Source organism: Macaca mulatta, chromosome 8, assembly GCF_049350105.2.
Source record: "Macaca mulatta isolate MMU2019108-1 chromosome 8, T2T-MMU8v2.0, whole genome shotgun sequence".
Classification (NCBI taxonomy): domain Eukaryota; kingdom Metazoa; phylum Chordata; class Mammalia; order Primates; family Cercopithecidae; genus Macaca; species Macaca mulatta.
In genome coordinates this window covers 143,356,300-143,376,284 of record NC_133413.1, presented here as the reverse complement: position 1 = coordinate 143,376,284, position 19,985 = coordinate 143,356,300, and the positions used below count along the sequence as shown (strand labels likewise).

The window sequence follows — 19,985 nt, the reverse complement described above, 5'->3', positions numbered from 1 at the left end:
TCATTTCTTCAACACACATTAATCGATCACGTCTACCTTTAAATACTGACCTAGGTCAAAGTGGAGACTTATATCTATTATTTAAAACCAAATAACTATAAATAAAATAATATTGAGCATCTACTCTATACTGGACATTTTGCTAAGTGTGAAGAACTCAACCATGAATTACAAAATATCTGCCCTCTGGGAGCCCAAAATCTAACAAGCAAGCAAGAAAAATCCTTTCATTCATTCCGTAAATATTTACTGAACACTGACTCCCACAGGTGCTGAGAACGTCACAGTAAATGAGACAGATAAAGTCCCTGTCCTCCTGCAGCTCCCATTCCAGAGAGGGCAAGCAATACTCAACAAGCACACAAATGACAACAGTTCACAGCGACAGTTCCCAGAGGCAGTACAGCAGGGTGAAGGGGTGGACAGTGCAGAAGGGAGCTACTCTGGATGGGGTGGCCAGCAATCCCTTGGAGGAAGTGACCTGGGGCTCAGAGCAGAGGAGGAACAAACCCTATAGAGGTGTGATCTTTTCCCAGAACAGGGCTGACAGTGGTCTCTCTGCCAGCAGCACCCACAGCCACTGGGGTAGAGCCGTTCCGTCCTAAAGGGAGTGTGAGAGACCCCACAGCACCCTCCACAGTCTATACACTTTAGTCCAATGTGGGACACGTCTGAGGGTGGAATGCGTGCTATGAAACACTGTGCAGGCTCTCCCGCACCAACCCAGGAGCACTGTCTTCTTCCTAGTAGGTGGGTACAAAAGTAATTGCAATTTTCCCATTACTTTCAATGGCAAAGACCGCAATAACTTTTGCACCAACCTAATACGATCGTTTTCTATCAAACTGATGGAGCACATTAAGGCCACACAGAATTGATTCTTCATCATCCTTTTTGGTCCTCAGGCCAGAAGGCCCAGGTGAGCAGGCACTGACTCCAAATTGTTTAATGCTTGTATAAAACCTAAATTTCCTATCCAAATATGCACAGAGTTTACGCATACACACACAAACACTCTCAAAGAGGGAGCCTATGATGCATCTTCTGACACATTCATGTTGCTCATTTATAGCCGTAGCCCCAGTGCTTAGTGCCTGGTACAAAGTAGGTACCCACCAACTGCTTGCTGAATGAATAAGTAACTGAACAAAGGGGAAAGGCAACCAAGGCAGGGGAAACTATAACTGAGTCTTAAACCCAGCACTTCTCTGTTGGCTACTGGCTCCCTCCTGCACCCATGGAGAGAAGTGAAGCCTTCCAGAAAGGAAGGGAGCTGAGAACCAGTTTCCTCACCTTTCTCAGTTTCTTAAGACCTACCAACATTGCAGTGCCAGCTTGCCAGCTGTTTCTTTCTCCTTCTCAATCTCTCGGTCTCAGAGAGACAGAGAAGAGGTCCAGGGGGCTGCCAGATGTGAGGCTGTGCCCACACCACACTTACCCTTGCACGTCATAGCAATTACAGTCACCCAGGCAGCACAGTCCCTGGCAGATGTGCATCCCAGCTTGGGAGAGGAGTTACCCGCATGCTGAGTGTTGCAGCTGCTGACTACATGATTCGTTTGGCACTCTCAACCGAAGTGAGGAAACAGGGTGAGCTAACCGGTCATGTCTTGCTGGCCCCTGGGATATAAAACCTATCCCTGGACAACTTTTCTGATGAAATAGTGACAGGGTATGCACTGTGAGCTGCCTCAAAATGGCTTGTGTGTGCATGTGCGTGTGTGCACGCATGCATAAGCTCTGTGCACATTTCGACAGGACATTTAAGCTTTATACAACATTAAACAAGTTTGGAACCAGTGACCACTCACCCGGGCCTTCTGGCCCAAGGACCAAAGGGATGAAGAATCAGTCTTGTGTGTCTTTAATACGCCATCAGCCCAGCGCCTACAGTAGTAAGAAAACAGTGTGCCTGGGTTGGTGCAGTGTTTAAGGCACCCATTCCACCCTCAGACATGTCCCAGGCTGGATTATTAGAGTGCAAAGCCACCGTGGAGGGTGCTGCGGGGTCCCTGACTCCCTCTAGGACTGCAGGGCTCTACATTAGCAGTGGTGGGTGCTGCTGAGGCAGACCACCATCAGCCCCCTTCCAGGACTCTCTCGGCTGGAGGTCATGCCCCACTCAGAGCAGCTCGTGGTAATGAGTGACCAGTGTGAGGCCATAACAATTTTAAACGTCATCCCAGCTTCAGCATCCCTAAAGGGCCAGCTGAGGCCTCTACTGAGACAACACTAAGATTCATCTTCTCCCTCAGCCCAGTCCTGGGCCTTCCCTTGCCTCCTAACACCCCTGTTGGTAGAATTAATTTTTTGCTTAAAAAAAAAATTGGCCTTCCTACTAAACTTCATCTCAGAGTCTGATTCGTCGGGAACTGGAGCAGCGACAGCCACTGTCTTCAGTGGGGAGACTCTGGGTTTAGATCTGGGTTGAGTATAAATTTCAGCTCTACAAAGTACTGGTTATGTGAGTTTGGGCCTCTTTGAGCCTTAGCCTCCAAATCTAGAAAATGGACACAGTTGTGCACACCTTGTAGGGCAGTTGTGAAGACTAAAATATAGAAAGCATTTAGCATGGTGACTGGCTCATGGTGATTTAGTCATTCCATGAATAGGAATTTTTAAAATATATGATTGTGTGTGGTCATTAGAGGTTGGGAAGTTCAGAGGAGTGGGAGGAGACAGGGAGGTTAGTTAAGGGTATGCAGTTTCAGGGGGATGGGAAGAATGATTCCTACAGTTGTGTAGCACTGTAGTGGAAGGATGGCTAACAATTAGTGTATATTTTGAAAACTCTAGAAGAGAGGGTTTGGAATGTTCCCAACACAAAGAAATGATAAATATTTGAGGCGACGGATATGCTGATTGCCCTGGTCTGATCATTATGCATTGTATACGTGTATTAAGATATCCCTCTGTATCTCATAAATATGTAAAATTATTATATGTCAACTAAAAATAAGAGCAAAAGATGATAGAGCTATTAGCAAACTCTTTCCCTTAATAACAGTTATCCATAAAAAGTGTGTGTGCGACTGTATATATGTCTGTGTGGATATATACATATATATAATTGTATAGCTCAGCTTTAACTGGTTGTCATGTGGGGAAGTTACACTCTCTCTGCCTCAGTTTCCTCCTCTGTAAAGCGGTTTGGACTTGAGAATTATTGCTGATGTTTCTTGAACACCTGCTCTACAGCAAATTCCATGCTGAGCATTATACTTTATTTGCTCTTCATCAAATCCTGCTGGACTGATATTGCTTATATTTCACCATTATTTTCATCTTACAGGGGCAAGCAGGGGCATCAAGAGGCTGTGAAATCTGGCCAGATGGACCTCAAAGCCGAAGTGCTGCACCGTGATGTCGTACTGCTTCCTCACTTAGATGGTGTACATGCTTCCCGCCGGTGCTGACATTTTTTAGGATCACAGGACTCTGTTTCCAGCTTAATGAAAAACATTTGCAGAAAAGATCAAGTGAATTCCATCAACCCATGGGCGCAGGCAAAGGCACAGGACGGAGGCCAAGCAGACAAAGTTGATTCCCTTTCATTGCGTGGTTCAAAAGCTGTTGGGGCAGCCACTGCTGTTTCCATCTGTCCTGAACTCAGGCTTTGTCTCTCTCACGGAGCTCCAGGATGAGGTCAGGAGAGAGGTGCTGGAAAGCTGAGCAGGACAAACTGTAACGAGACATCTCTCCTCGCTCCACCTCGCACCTCTCAGCTGCAACCTTCTTCACAGTCCGCTCTGCCAGCAGCAACCTGCGCTGCACCCATTGCTCAAAAGGGCTCAAAGTCAAGGGCAAGAGCATTTTCCAAATGGTATGTTGAAGTATTCATGTGAAACACACATAGAATGGAGAGGACAAAATCCTAAATAAATATTCTGTGTTTTCCCTGGCTTTCAATCCAAATAGTAAATTTAATTCAGTAGCACCTTGATATGGTTAGGCTCTGTGTCCTACCCAAATCTCACCTTGTAGCTCCCGTAATTCCCACACGTTGTGGGAGGGACCCGGTGGGAGATGACTGAATCATGGGGGCAGGTCTTGCCTGTGCTGTTGTCATGATAGTGAAAAGTCTCAGGACATCTGATGACTTTTAAAAACAGGAGTTAACCTGCACAAGCTCTCTCTGCCTGCTGCCATCCACGTAAGATGTGACTTGTTCCTCCTTGTCATCTGCCATGATTGCGAGGCCTCCCCAGCCACATGGAGCTGTGAATCCAATTAAACCTCTTTCTTCTGTAAACTGCCCAGTCTCGGGTATGTCTTGATCAGCAGCACGAAAATGAACTAATACATACCCCTAAGAGAAAAGTTGCTGAAATAGGGAATGCAAGCTGAATGCCAGTTGTCCTGGGAATATACCCTTAGGAGATCCCACATTTGGGAAGCAGGGGAGGGGTGCGATGATCACACAGGTAGGCTCCGACACTCGAGAAGATAACTCAAGCTAACCTGCAGCAGCCTTGCTGGCTTGGTTGGTGTGAGCCTTTTGAGATGCAATGTACATTTGTTTTATGAACAAAATGGTATCTTTACTATTTCACTTGTTTTGTAAAACAATTTTTCTCCAAAGAGTACAACTGCACACAATACACAGATGATATAATTGTCCACACTTTCTCAAAATCTAGCTTGTCATCCACCAAAGCACTCTCATGATAGTGCAAAGTGAAAGCCTTTACATAGTTTTAAAGATCATTGTTCCACTGCTTCAAGCCCTATAAGGATCTGCAGTATCCAATGTACTTTACACTTTGGACCCTGTCCTCTTCTGCACCTGCTGGTCCTGCAACACTGAGCTACTTGCATGGCCCTGCCTGAGCCTTACTGATGCATGTCCCCATGCTTCCACACATGCAGTGCCCTCTGCCTCAGACACTGTCCCCTCTCCTCTTGGCCATATAACAGATGCATACTCATCCTCCATGTCACAGTTTGGTCATAATATATTTGTGGCGCTTTTCCTGCCTGTCTATGGTGAATCTGGGGGAACCTTTTCAGTATCCCGCTGCAGCCCAGGAACAATTCCACTGTGCAGGTGGACTCTTGAGTCTAGACTTGTCTGGAGATCTAATTGCTTAGCTTCATTTAGTGTGTGTTTCTGTGTGTGTGTGTGTGTGTGTGTGTGTATGTATAAGCTACCCATTCAAAGTCTACTTCAAAGAAAGAATTCTGCTCCCCTGATTGGTCAGTGGGGATGGTGTGCAGATGGAGGAGACTTCTGAAATCTCATGGACCTGTCTTGAGTACATACTATGTGATAAGGGCTGCTCTATACACTGCATTTCTGTTGCTCTAGGGAAGGTTTCTAACACACTAGCTGGTTTGAAGGCACCAGGAGTTTAGCAGGCAGGTGAGTTTTAGAAAGCCTTTCCAGAGAGAAGGGTTTGCATGTGCAAAGAATTCTTTCTTTGAAGTAGACTTTGAATAGTCAGCTTATACACAGAAACACACATGCGTGCGCGCTCATAAAAGAAATGAAGTCAAGAGATTAGGTCTCCAGACAAGTCTAGACTCAAAAGCTCATCTTTGCTAATCTATTTCAGAAATTCAACCAAGTAATCTTATCTAACTCTGAAAGGCTCCATACAGATGTGGGTTCAAATCCCAGCTCAGTCATTTAATTTCAGTTTCCTTACTTGAAAAACAGATCACGCTACAAACCTAAATTTCTCGTGAATATTACATGACTTATAAATATTTGATATTTAAGAAATATTTCCTTTTCTCCCTGAATAGAAAGTACATAAAGATGAGTATTTTACATACACACAGTGCATACGTGCCTGTACACGTACACATACACATATAGACACACCCTCACAATTCATGTCAGAACGACACAATGACATTTCTACACCCTGAAGGCAGAATTATCCCCTCCCTCTGATTCACATCAAAGGAACATGCCAAAATTCTTAGTTCCAATTTGGGAACTTTAACACACAGATAGGATGTTGGCTCTGACATTTCCATGCTTTTAAGTCATACTTGTTAACGCTTACAAGCACTGTGACATCTCATTCCACCTTGGAAACATCTACTCAGACCCATAGGCTGTGTGTATTGTGAAAGGACATGCTCAGAGCTCCATCCTTTTTTCTTCTTTTGTAGGTAATTCACATGTCAGTAACATAAATGTTTAGCAAAAACAGAGTGGAAGCATTGTAAAATCACCCAGAGAAGTTATGCTTTGGTTTATGCATCTTTAACAATAGTATTTGACATCAAAGCACTATTTATCTATAAATTTAATAAATAATTTTTTAGTGATGAAACTTAAGGATCACAAGTATATCAAAAGAAAAAAACACTTTAAATTAAGGCTGGTAAGTATGCAACTAGCAACAACTGTTTGAGACTAATTTGGCAATAAAAATCTAGGGTCTTAAAATGTAAATTTCTCAAGCCCAATAATTCCACTTTGGTGAATCTTACCCCAGGAAATAACCTGGACTTCTGGAGGAAATTTTAGGTACCAAGTAGCTCATTTTGCTATTTTTATAATGATGAAGAATAATAAACAATTAAATGACCAAAAATGAAATAGACTAGTGAACTGGTGGAGTAACAGGACAGCTATCTCTGTGAACAATATCCTTGCTTGTTTGTTGTTCATCACTAGAAGGTGAGCATCATGAGAGTAGGAACATAGAAGACTCAGTGAATGAGTGAGTACATATACACATGCCTGCATGAATGCATGATTTAGAGAGATATGTAACAATTTGGAGATACATATATAATGCAATATTAGGTAAAAACAACCAAAAATGCAACATTATAAATAGAGATTACAATGATATCAGACCACAGAGCCTAAAAAGATTGAAAAAAAACACATGAATTAACTGACACAGGTAACTTCTAAATAACTGTGATTTTCATTCTATATTTCTGCATTGTTTGAACTTTCTACAGCTAACAAATATTATAATAGGACTTATCTCTTGAGGTTCATATGAAGTTTAAATGCTTAGCACAGTGCTGAAGACAAAATGAATTTTCATTAAACGTTCAACAGTTTTGAAAAAATACTATAGTATTGTTTTGAATTAAATACTGCCCTTTATCCTCTCTCCCTCCACAATTCCCTACAAAATGAAGTAAAGGAAAATAAGCATCTAAACCCACAAAGATAACAAAAAAAGAACAAGGAAAAAAGGAAACGCAAGGAGCAGACAGCAGATGAGGGACTTCAAACACTGTTAAGTGAAGAATGGGAGACGGAGACTTGTTAACTGACTCGGCAGAGAGGCACAAGCAGTGCCCCAGTGCCTACAGAAGGAAGCATGTACAAGACCCGCAGCTCTCCAGGGCTTTGGTGAGCAGGAAGCAGGTGCTGCAGAGGACAGGGGTACAACAGGGATTGTGTGTGACAGGAGGATACCTGAAAATCTTGACAATTGTAACATGGCTCTGTGGTGGACCATATTTACATGGCCATAATAATGATTTACTCTTGTTTCAACCCCAAATCTCGATATTAATGTATTTTGTGGATTGTAAAAGAGGTGATAAAAGAGACAGAGAGCTAAGTCTCTATCAAGGCAAGAAGTGAATAGTCACTTCTGAAGTTGACAAATCAAGGAACAGTGGGATTCCATGGGTAACTGGTTCCAGGACCCCTCCCACCCATGGCTACCAAAATTCACAGGTGCTCAAGTCTCTTAAACAGAAAGGTGTAGCATTTGCGTATAACTCACACACATCCTCTGTATACTTTAATCATCTCTAGATTACTTAAACTATCTAATACAATGCCTACACACAGCTTTGTCTGCAGGGATTCAATATAGTACTTGACGCACAGCCAATTCAAGTTTTGCATTATAGAATTTTTTGGAATTTTATTTTCTGATTATTTTTTATCTATGTGTCATTGAATACATGGCTATGGAACTCACATACAGAGGGCCAACTGTAACTTAGAAACACAGAGGCCAGGATGAGGAAAAAAAGTAAAAAAAGTAGTTAAAGGAGTTGAAAGTTGGGGCTACTAGGAGTGGGAGTGGCAGATGAGTAGAGATGACAGAGGGAATTCATTTGTTTTTTTGTTTTTTTGTTTTTTGAGACGGAGGCTCTGTTGCCAGGCTGGATGGAGTACAGTGTGATCGTGGCTCACTGCAACCTCTGCCTCCCGGGTTCAAGCGATTCTCCTGCCTCAGCCTCCCAAGTAGCTGGGACTACAGGCGCATGCTACCATGCCTGGCTCATTTTTGTATTTTTAGTAGAGACGGGATTTCACCATATTAGTCAGGCTGGTCTCGAACTCCTGACCTCGTGATCCACCCACCTCAGCCTCCCAAAGTGCTGAGATTACAGGTGTGAGCCACTGCGCCCAGCCTGTTCTGCTTTTTAAACCATAAATCTTTGGGGACTTTTTGATTATTTCAACTGTGTTTGTACATTAACTTGATAAAATTCAAAATCAATTTTGACCAAAATCTGGCTAGGACATGTATTATCTGTTTGGTCTTGGGCAACTTAATCCGTCTCTAAGCCCCAGTCCACCTTCTGTGACATGGCAATAACACCACCAGCCTCGCAGCATTTCAGGAAGCTAACATATGTCATGAATGCAAAGTGCTTAGCATACACAGTTTCTACAGAAGGCTCAAAACTTTATATATAATGTGTTCTCCAAAGTTAGCTGTTTTAACTGACTGAGGGAAACTAATAACATATATGAGTAAAAGATATTTTTATACTTTTAGCAACAGCCCTGGTTTTAAATAATTTCCTCCTACATGAGCTATATTCTGTCTCTCCAGCCAGGGCCATCATGGCCATAATGACAGATGTCTAGGGTCCCTCAGACATCATGTCACAGGACAGGAATTAACGTCGCTTGGACTCTTGGCTGAGCAGTGTCTGGAGCCCAGGCTGAGCCTCTCATTTCCTGACAAAGGGAAGCAGAAAAGGGGACGGTGCAGTAAGGCCCGTGCTGTAGTTACCCTTCCACCTCACCCCCATCTAGAACATCCAGATGTCCCCACTGCACCCCACCTCTCTGCACTTCCTGCTGCTTCATGCTAAATACAGCATGTTGTGAGGAGGGTCAGTGGGATGGGCAGGAGCAAGGGCAGCCTGGGTCCAGGCTATGCTACCGGGTTCCCGGGCACCTGGGCTCCTGGACTCAGGGCCAGCGTTTCATTTTTAGATGTCACCGTGCTGCCCAGTGTGGCCGATAACTGTAAGCTCCAACTCTTTTGCTAATAAGGAGCTGACTTCTTTCCCTCTTTGGCCATAAATAACACCATTCTTGACATTGCCTCCGGATTGTGTGTGTCTAGTCATTACTCGATAGGGCAAAATAATCCTTAAAATGAAAACTGGGAGAACCCGACTTAAGTCTTACTCTGCTTCAATCAGCCACATTATTTTCACAAATCATTTCATTTCCATGAGTCAGTTTTCTTATCTGCAAAGCTGGCATGTTGCTGGCACTCACCCTCCTTATACATGTGTCTAATTCATAGGAGCTGGAAATAATAAGAGTGATGTGCAAGCTATCAACTACTGTACAAAAGCAAGAGGGAAGAGGAGAAAGAAGATGAATGAGGCAGTGCTCTCAACCGAGAGATCAAAAAAACAATGAACTTACCTTTCTCTGTGAGGGAAGGCAGAACAACCGAAGGGCAAAAACTGGGAGCACTATTTTGAGCAACTGAAAAGGAAAAAACAGACGTTTAGTTCTTTTCTACCCTCTTGGTATCATTGAGTTCAGAAGGCATTAATAGAAGTACAAGATGGTGATCATGAAATTGGACTTGGAAGACAGCCAGCCAGTCCCAACCTGTATCAGTCAGGGTGGGCTGGATGATGCTGAGCTAACAAATAATCTCAACGCATAAGTGGCTTAGAAAGTTCAGGATCCCTCTCCTTGCACTACCTGCCTACTGCAGAGAGGCTGGGGGCTTCACTCTACATTATCCTCTCTCAAGGACTAGGCTGAAAAGGGCACCTTCTTGCCCCAAGTTTCAATAATTGCCAAGCAGGGCAAAGCGAATGCAGCAGATTTATTTCAGTCTTGCTCTTAGAGCTTTTGCCTAGACGTGACACACATCACTTCTTTCCTCATGACATTGACCAAAGCTAGGAATGAGATCAAGAGTGAGGAAGTACAGTCCTACCCCATCCCAGAGAGCAGAGAGCAGAGACGTGTGGGAAACAACACAATGCCAGCCACTATCACTTACTGACTCTGTGAACTGGGTGAGGCTCTTATCCTTTCTGGGCCTGTTTTCACATCTGTACAATGAGGATAGTACTACCTACCTGGAGAATTATGACAAAATTACAGGAGATAACACAATTTATTACTTTTGGCACTGTGCCAGGCATAAGATACCAGCTCAGCAAATGCCAGCTGCTATTAGCAAGCAGCACATCGTGGTGGCAGCCTGGACTTTGAAGGCAGAGAGACTGGATATAGACCTCAACAGATCACTTGGAAGCAGCGTAGAGTGACAAGTCTTTTAACTTCCTCTATTTTCAGTTTCAGCATTGATAAAATGAAGATGATGTAAAAATTGAATGAAGAACCATTCATACCCAGTCTGTGACACATAAATGCAAATTATCTTCTTTCCCCTTTTCTTCCTTTACTGAACAAATCTAAATCTTCATCACTCTTTTATCTCCAATGGCCCAAACTAGAACCATACATGTGATCTCCTTGCTCACGGGGAGCTGCGGCAATGTAGCACGGCCAGGAGTCAAAAGTAAGGGCTCCCGGCTCAGCGGTCCCAGACAACATTGGTTTGCTGCTTTTCTGCTGTGTAACCTCGAGCAAATTACTCAAATTCTCTGTCCTCAGTTTCCTTGTCTATAAAATGGGCATAATAACAGTGCCTCTCTTAGGGTTGCGAGGCTTAGATGAGCTGATACTGGTGCAGCTTTGATCATTCAGCAAACGTTCAATATATCCTATGATTCACTCTTAATACTGCCCTTTAACAATAATACACTCTTGCCTTGCCTTTTGTTCCTGTGTGCCTCCATGAAAAGCCATGGGTCAGAGTCATGCTCTACTCTGGTCCCAAAGTCCTTGCATGGGTCCCCTCACATCCACCTCCTTCTCTGCCTTCTTCACTTTGGTCAGGTATGCCAAGTCCCAGCCTCTCTTGGTTCTAGAGCCTTCAGCCCTATTGTGTCTTTTTCTGCTTGGCATCATCTGTCTAGAAGCACCTGCTACTATCATTCTAAGGCACCAGATCTCAAACTTTGGCAGACCTCCAAATTACCTGGAGGGCATGATAACATACACCTTGCTGGGTCCCACCCCAGAGTGTCTGATTCGGCAGGTCTGGGATGGGATCTGAGGTTTACATTTCTAGCAAGTTCCCCAGCGCTGTGGTTGCTGCTGATCCACACTGACCTAAGGCTTCTGTCATCTCACATTCTGGGAGCTCCTTATATAACTCACAATTGCTCATAAGTACCCCCATGTTCCACTACACCCAACTGGCCAGCTTGATACTTGTCACCCTGTTTTCACTTCTTTAAAATGTTTGTTCTTCCTAGAAGAGACTCAGAACCATGTTCCTGAGAGTGCAATCTTCAGAGAATAATTTGACTATCTATGTTGAGGGCATTCAAATGTCCACACCCTTGGATCCAGCAATTCTGCTCCTAGAAATTTACTTTGAAATTCAAAGCAAACTCTGTTTGCAAAGGAAACATTTCTCAATACTGATTGAACACTGGCAATTACATAAATGTTGAACACTGAGAATGGTGGTGTGAGCTACAGCACATTCACTGGGGGGATTACCACGCATCTCACGTCAGCAGAGCATTTACCACACAGTTCTGCTGCTGTTGCTTTCCTTTCCTTTCACACCCACCATCAGTGAGAAAAAGTAACAGGCATTATCAGCCTTTGTGTGGGATCTTCTTTATTGTACAGGACTGAGATGAGTCCTGAGAATCCTCAGCTTCCCTGCCCCTAGGGCACTGAAAACCTCAACACCCTCAGTCCCTGGGAGTGCTAAAAATTCCCCAGGGGACGCTCCTACTATGAACCTTACTGTGTAACCTTGGGAAAGTTTCTCAGCTAATTTATACCCATTTAAACAGATGAATGCTAGCCTTCCTGGGATTCATGCAGTGGTGTGCAGAAGCCAACTCACAAAGGCTCCCAGCAGCCATTGTGCATGCTCCTTCCCACCTCTGCTTTCAGAAGCAGCAAGTTGGCAGCCTGAAATCAGCCATCATGGGAGGAGTCACACCATGGGAAATGGCAACCACTTGTGTTACTGTCATATAATAAGAAATACACATTTGGTCTTCATCCCAGTTCCTGGCACAGAGCTCCTAATACCCTCATAATTTCCTGAATGATGGGAGTGATATAAGCATCTTTTATTAGAATATTTTATCTGTACTTCTGACTAACCAGCTATAAATTGGGGGTCTCCATGACCTCCTCCTTGGGGTCAATAATTTGCTAGAATGGCTCCCAGGACACAGGGAAACACTTACTAATTAAGTTTTATTATAAAGGATACAACTCAGAAACAGCCAAAAGGAAGGAGTGCATAGGACAAGGGGGCTGGGGAAGGAGCCTTGAAGTCAAGAGCTTTTGAGTCCCTTGGGATCTCTAGAGTGACAAAAGTATCTTTTTGTCTGCTGATAGGATGACTTGTGGTTGGAGGCCCCTAGATAGCTTAAGAAGGAGGACTAGTTGCCACAAAGACCAAGGCAAGAGTAGAGGATTGGAACTCTCAGTCCCACTCCCCTACCTCCAGGAAGAAGAGAATGGCTAGAGATTGAGTTCATTGACCAATGGCCAATGACTTACTCAATTCTCACACATGATGGAACCTTCTTAAGTCCCCTCAGCAACCAGGCTTGGAGAGCTTCCGAGTTGATGAACACACAGAGGTGCTGGGAGGGTGGGGCACCTAAAAAAGGGTGTGGAGGCTCCTCCCCCGGCCCCCTTGTCCTATGCAGCCCCTCCTTTTGGCTGCTTCTGAGTTGTATCCTTTATAATAAAACTTTAATAGTTAGTGGTTTCCCTGAGTCCTGGGAGCCATTCTAGCAAATTATTGACCCCAAGGAGGAGGTCATGTCAACCCCCAATTTATATGGTCAGAAGTACAGAAGGCTCAGGGCTTGTGATGGGTATCTGAAGTTGGGGGCAGTCTTCTGGGACTGAGACAACCTATAGGGTCTGACTTTAAATCCAGGTACTTAGTGTCTGAATTGAATTGAATCACTGGTCCAGAGGGTTGAAGAATTAGTTGGTGTTGGGGCAAAATACCCTACAGATGTGGAATCGGAAATGTTGTGAGTAAAAAATAGCTCTTACTCCCACTTCATCGGTTGTAACATATTTGCCAGCACAGCACTGCATGGAGTAACAGTAGCCTTTACCTCATCAGATTGTTAGGGAATTAAAGGAGATACTGCATGCCAAATGCTAGCCTAGTTCCAGGAGCAGACTTTATGCTTAGTAAAAGGTTAAGAAGCTGTTCATAGGATGTGAATGATGATAAAGAATAGATTCTACAGTAAATTGCTACCTACATATGGAAGTTTCTATGTGGGTTGCAGAGACACATAATTAGAAGAGCTTGTCATTTCCTTTCCAGATTCTTACATCTAGAATTGCAACAGGGTCCAAAAACATTTGCTTAGCAGAAGACAGGAACTATGAGGCTTCAACTCTCTTTTCTAGAAGTCACATTTGACTTTGTAAACAGATCTTGCCCCACTTGCAGACAATGCACAGCTGCAGATAAGATGGGCAGCCCTAGTTCTCTTCAAAGAACAGAAGTCCCAATGCCCCAGAGGCCCACCCCTTCCAGGAAGCCCTGGGCTCTGGGGTACTGCTTAACCGCAGAGCAGCCCCTTATTCCACGCACCACCCCCACCTCACCTCAGCACTTATACCCTTGTCCTCTGGAGGCTTAGAACAGTTCCTCTCTGGCTCTACTGCCAGGAAGGGGCTGCAAACAGTCTCATTTGCATTCACAATTGCTTAGCCTGAGACTCTGCAATTCTGTGCTAAGATGCGTGGAACTTTCTGCTCACTTCTGAACTCTGCTCGTAGCAGAATCAGAAGGCCCATGGCTGCAGGCTCTTTGGACGCTCCTCTTGGCGCTCTGCTGCACTAGGTCTGTGCTTTTCTCTTTCTGAATGCTGGGAGACTCTGCTCTGTCCTTTGATCTGTGACCACAGCCCTGTAAGAAGGTTATGTTGCAGTTGTCCATGTGTGCAGGTCTCTGCCTCTGAGGCTGTGAGGTCTGTAAGGGCAGGGACATGCTACCTCCTCTCTACCGACTGCCTATGGCTAGTCAGTGGCCACTGCTCCTTCGCCCCACTTCCCTTTCTCTATATCCAGCTTTCAACCGGAGTCACTTTTGTATAATCCCTTGTAGAACAGAATTTCCTGTTCCTCTCTCATGCTCTAAAGAAGCACCCCCAACCCCCTACCTCTCCCCTGGTATCCCACTACAGTAATACAAGCCACATCACGGTGTAATTCTCTGATTGGAGAGAATGATTATCTCCTGAGGATGGAGAGGAGAATAGCACCCTCCTCAGGGGGGTGTGAGTTGATACAAGGAATGCCTTTAGAGTAGTGTCTGTGACACGGTTTGGAGGTGTGTCCCCTCTAAATCTCATGTTGAAATGTGACCTCCAGTGTTGGAGGTGATCCTGGTGGGAGGTGTTTGGGTCATGGGGATGGATCCGTCATGAATGGCTTGGTGCTGTCCTCGCAGTAATGAGTGAATTCTCGCTCTATGAGTTCACACAAGAAGTAGTGTTTAAAAGAGCCTGGCACCCCCTCTCTCTTGTTCCCTCTCTCTTTCTCTCACTCTCATCATGTGACAGGTCTGCTTCCCCTGCACCTTCTGCCATAAGTAAAAGCTTCCTAAGGCCTCTCCAGAAGCTGGGCAGATGCTGATGCCAAGCTTGCACAGCCTGCAGAACCATGAGCCAAGTAAACCTCTTTTCTTCATAAATTACCCAGTCTTGGATACTCCTTTATAGCAATGCTGATATAGCAATGGATGAACACGGTCTGACATACAGTAAGTGATTAAGAAAGATCTGTTTTCCTTAACATCTGTGTCCTTAGCCAGACTGTCAACCCTTTGTGGGCAGGGACTTCTAACCTCTGTGCTTCCAAAGTGTTTGGCGTATAGTAGGAACTCAATAAATCTCAGTTCCTAATTGATCCTAGTGGCAGTTCCTCAGAAACAGGGGACCAAGTGTGATACGGTTTGGTTCTGTGTCCCCACCCAAATCTCATCTTGTAGATCCCATAATTCCCACATGTTGTGGGAGGGACCAGTGAGAGATGATTCAATCATGGGAGTGGGTCTTTCCCGTGTTGTTCTCGTGACAGTGACTGGGTCTCACAAGATCTGATGGTTTTAAAAACGGGAATTTCCCTGCACAATTTCTCTCTTTGCCTGCTGCCATTCATGTAAGATGTGACTTGCTTCTGCTTGCCTTCCACCACGATTGTGAGGCTTCCTCAGCCATGTGGAACCGTAAGTCCAGTTAAACCTCTTTCTTTTGTAAATTACCCAGTCTCAGGTATGCCTTTATCAGCAGCATGAAAATAGACTAATACACAGTGTTAATGGGCTCATAGTCATCACTCAGTATAGATGTCACCACACTAAAGGACCAAACCATGGACTTGAAGCAAGGCCAAAATCTGTTATTGAAAATATTCATCAAATCCTTGGTAAAAATGTTTGTCTCATGTGCCAGTGCTGACAGAGAGGTGAAGGAGAGGGTCCTATTCACCCTGCAAGGCTCAGGCCCAGGGATTCCTGTCTCTAGGCAGACTTTCCGAGTCCCATAGAGGCTACTTCCTACTATTATGTATGTAATTACCTAATACAAAGCTAAGAGTGGGGAAAAAAGTAATGACAACGTCAGCTTCAGTGCTGGGATTTTACATCAGTATACTGGTGTGGTTTTGTTAACTAGAGAACATGGAATTCAAGGCCATACTAATGTTCAGAACTCAGCAAATAAGTATGTTTTGGCTCAAACTATATCATACATCAAAAGACGGTTTCTTACTGGTCAACATGGCCCAGCTGTGAGAATATTCTAATTTATTATACCAGTCTCCTTAAGTAAGGTTCCCCTTCTCCACCTAGGTCTTAAGAGGAAATAATCCATAAAGTCTTAAGACTTATCCCACCACCCACTTCTATTTGATGAAGACAACGTAAGGGAAAAAGAACCTTGTCCTGCTCTGCTGGAGAGTCAAATCACACCATGTCAACACAACCTTGTGACAGCCAGTCCTCCTCCTTCTGTTCTGAAATGAGAACCATGGAGCCACTTACACCAGAACACCCATAAGCCATGTGCATCCCATGGTGTTTCCTGCTCAGGGGCCATGGATGGAAGAATGAGAGTCTAATGACATTGTAGCACTTGTCACTTCTCTCCCCAGGCACCCAGACACTGAAAACAGGCAGTGCACACTGTGAAAGACCACCTGCGTGGGCCGAGAAGATTGCAGGAGCTGGACCTTAGGCCAAAAGGAGGGCCCCTAGGAACCTTCCAGCAACAGGCTTCCACACTTCCTCTATGGTTTCATTGTTTGTCCCCTCCAAAACTCATGTTGAAATTAAATTGCCATTGCAACAGTAATAAGAGGTGAAACCTTTATGAGGCTGACCCCTCATGGGTGGGACTAACGACATTATAAAATGGCAAGTTTGGTCCCCTTTCTTTTCTTTGCTCTTCTGCCCTTCCCCATGGAATGACACAGCAACAAGACCTTTGATAGATGCTGGCTCCTTGATATTTGACTCTCCAGTCTCCAGAACTGAGAGCCAATAAATTTCTGTTTATTATAAATTACCTAGTCTGTGGTATTCTGTTACAGCAGCACAAAATGGACTAAGACGCCTCCTAAGCACAACTTCTTTCTCCTATGTTCCCGTGACAGTTTACGGATAAGTGTTCTAGTATTTCATCTCTTCTGCTATATTTAATCATGTTTCCTCATATCTTCCTCACTAGACTGTGTCTAAGGAAAACGAATATATCTTATTAATCTCACTTTCCACAGTGCCCAGCACAGTATATAGCTGAAAACAGACACTCAGTAAAGTCGAAAAATTTATGGTAAGAGAGACCCAGCACAAGAATGTTTTATTTATTTATAATTTGTAACTCCTTCTTAGACTACGAGTGACTGCAAAACAGAAATCATGGCTTTTTCACGTTCAATCACACAACATAGTGATTTAGAGTCAGAAAGACTTGTGTCCAAATTCTAACTCTGATTTACTTTCTGGTGACCGTGAGTGAGTGACAACCTCTCTGAGCCTCTATTTCCTTATGATACACGGGTGTGAGAATTAAGTGAGACAGTGCATGCAAAGTGTTTGGAATCCAGCCAGGCACACAGTACGAGCCCAATACATAGAGGTTATACTGGTAATGCCAGAGGACCCCCAGGTATGATTGATGCTCAGTCAATGTTGGTTGAATAAGAACCCTTCTGTAAATTTTTAATTCCCTGCTCTAAGTTTCTGGTCAAAACTCCTGAGTCGAGTCCCCAGACTGACCCCACAGAATATATGCTGGAAAAAGTTAATGATCTGTGCAGTCAGATGAAAAGAAAAAGAACAGATGGAATAAGTTGGGACAATGAGTACCTTGGTTCCTTCCCCTGCCAACTCCTGTCAAGATGTTGTAACACTCTGGTCTGATTCTCATTACTTCTGAACAAATGAATTACTTCTTAAGCTTCTTTTTACCCAATTATTCCATGAGTAATATGAAGATGGAAAATGACATTTTTAAGACTTTGGTAAGGTAAGGAGGTGAGAGGACAGATGGGGTAAGTGGGAAGTGAGAGGTGAGAGCTCAGTTCTGAAGTCCCCCAAATACCCAGCGCTGGCATTGGGTCTCCTTTGGGGCCAAAGACCTGGGCAGGTATTTTCTCCTTTCCTCTATGAGTTAAAGCAGGGAAACTGTTATATATGGAACATTATTCCTTTAATAGAAACCCACTGAGGATATTTCATTATACAATCCTGATGTTTCTCCTAAAATAATTTCAGATGTTAAAATAAAATAAAAAGCCAATAGAGTAAATTCAGATCAAATCACAGGATGCTGAAGGTGGACACCAGCACAAAGATTCCATTCAAACTGGTAATAATTAACTCCAGAAACATCCTCCATGAAGTTGAGGCACACACAAAGAATGGGTAGGCTCATGAGAAAGGGCCGAGGGCCAGATCCTGCATGGGAGCTGCATCTGGACCTTTCAGGTTGGATATGGCTATGGAATAAGGCACCAAACCACCACCTGGTTTGATTTATTACTTTATTAGTATTTATTATTTTCAATGTATTAGTCAATTTCCTGTTAATCAATTGAGTTGGGGGAAAGCCAGTCAGGAAAGGTATCTAGACATTTTCCTGTCTAGTCATTTATGGGATGTGAAAGACTTGGCAGGAGGCAACATCGTAAAGGAAAGGAGAACAAGTTTGGGGCCATCAGGTCTGGGCCTGAAGCCTGCCTCTGTTTCCTACCACCTGTGTGGTTTGGGTCAAGCAATTCAACTTTCTATGCTGTACTCTTCTCACCTTAAAATGGAAGAAACAATACCTACTCTGCAGGAGTATTATGAGTATTAAATGGTACAACCTATGTAAATCCAGCATGGTCTGAAACAGCAGGCACATGAAGAATGTAATTTCTTCTCTCTTTGCCTACTTTGGGCAAAGGGTTATATTGGATGATATAAAGGATGTGGCTGGGTGCGGTGGCTCACGCCTGTAATCCCAGCACTTTGGGAGGCTGAGGGAGGTGGATCACCTGAGGTCAAGAGTTCGAGACCACCCTGGCCAACATGGTGAAACCCCGTCTCTACTGAAAATACAAAAATTAGCTGGGCATGGTGGTGGGTGCCTGTAATCCCAGCTACGCGGGAGGCTGAGGCAGGAGAATCGCTTGAACCCAGGAGGCGGAGGTTGCAGTGAGCCGAGATCGCGCCATTGCACCCTGGGCGACAAGAGCAAAACACACCCCCCCGCCCCCCCAAAAAATGTGAAAATCAAAGGTAGGGATCTCAAAGACCCCTTCCAGATCAGACATTCCATGACTCTATTTTCCAGGGCAAGCTAAGTAAGAGCCAGAATTCACCGTGTATTTACTCTGAAACTAACAAGGAAGCCACTAGTGGGAGAAGTTGGAAATACTAAACCTCAGCTCAGCCTCTCTCTAATTTGACTCCTCCTAACTGAACACAGGGTGTTCCATCTTTTTGGGTCTGGGGCATCTTTGTGAATTTGCTTCTGGGACACAGGGTGAAGATGTCTAGTTTCCATGTGGCTGTCCAATATTCCCCAAATCTATCCATACCATAAACACCTGTGATGTAAGCGGTGACAGAATCACAGTGAGTCTCATTCGCTATTTTCACCAACGGAAAACCTGAAGAAGTGGTGTGACTTTCCTAAAGACAAACCCATAGTAAGTAGATGACAGAGTTTGAATAACGCTAACATCTCCTTATCTGAGTCCAGGAACTTTTATGTCACACTGTAAATGCCATTCATTCATTCCTTCATCAATTTCAAATTGAGCTCCTAAAACGTGCCCAGATATAATCAGAATCATACCTTAAGGACCCACGTTGGGTCAATGCTGCCTTGGCCTTGAAGTCCTAACTCTATATGCGTTGTCAAATACACGTTGGTTGCCCCCGTTTTCCTCCATGGGATTACCATGTGCTACATTGTCTTGATTGTCAAGGAAAGAAAACCAAGGGAATGTGCTAGAGTCTACATCTATTGATTTTCCCTGTCCAGCAACAATGCCTTCACTATTGTTTGAGGAACATCCCCTATCCTAGTGCATATAGTCTTGTTGGCACTGTCAAGCTGCCCACTCTCCCTCTGGCAGTGTATTGACTAAGCCCAGATGGGACCAAACTCTCCTCCTCGAATTTAAAGATTGAATATAA

General features: G+C 44.1%; 1 protein-coding gene across 1 annotated transcript in view; it reads right to left on the bottom strand.

Moving 5' to 3' along the window:
* Positions 1 to 19,985, bottom strand: part of TG (thyroglobulin) — a 273,223-nt gene that overhangs the window by 144,613 nt on the left and 108,625 nt on the right. The window contains exon 35 of the mRNA XM_028852295.2: positions 9,617 to 9,679. Within this exon, the coding sequence (XP_028708128.2) occupies positions 9,617 to 9,679 (63 nt within the window). The remainder of the gene's footprint in view (positions 1 to 9,616; positions 9,680 to 19,985) is intronic.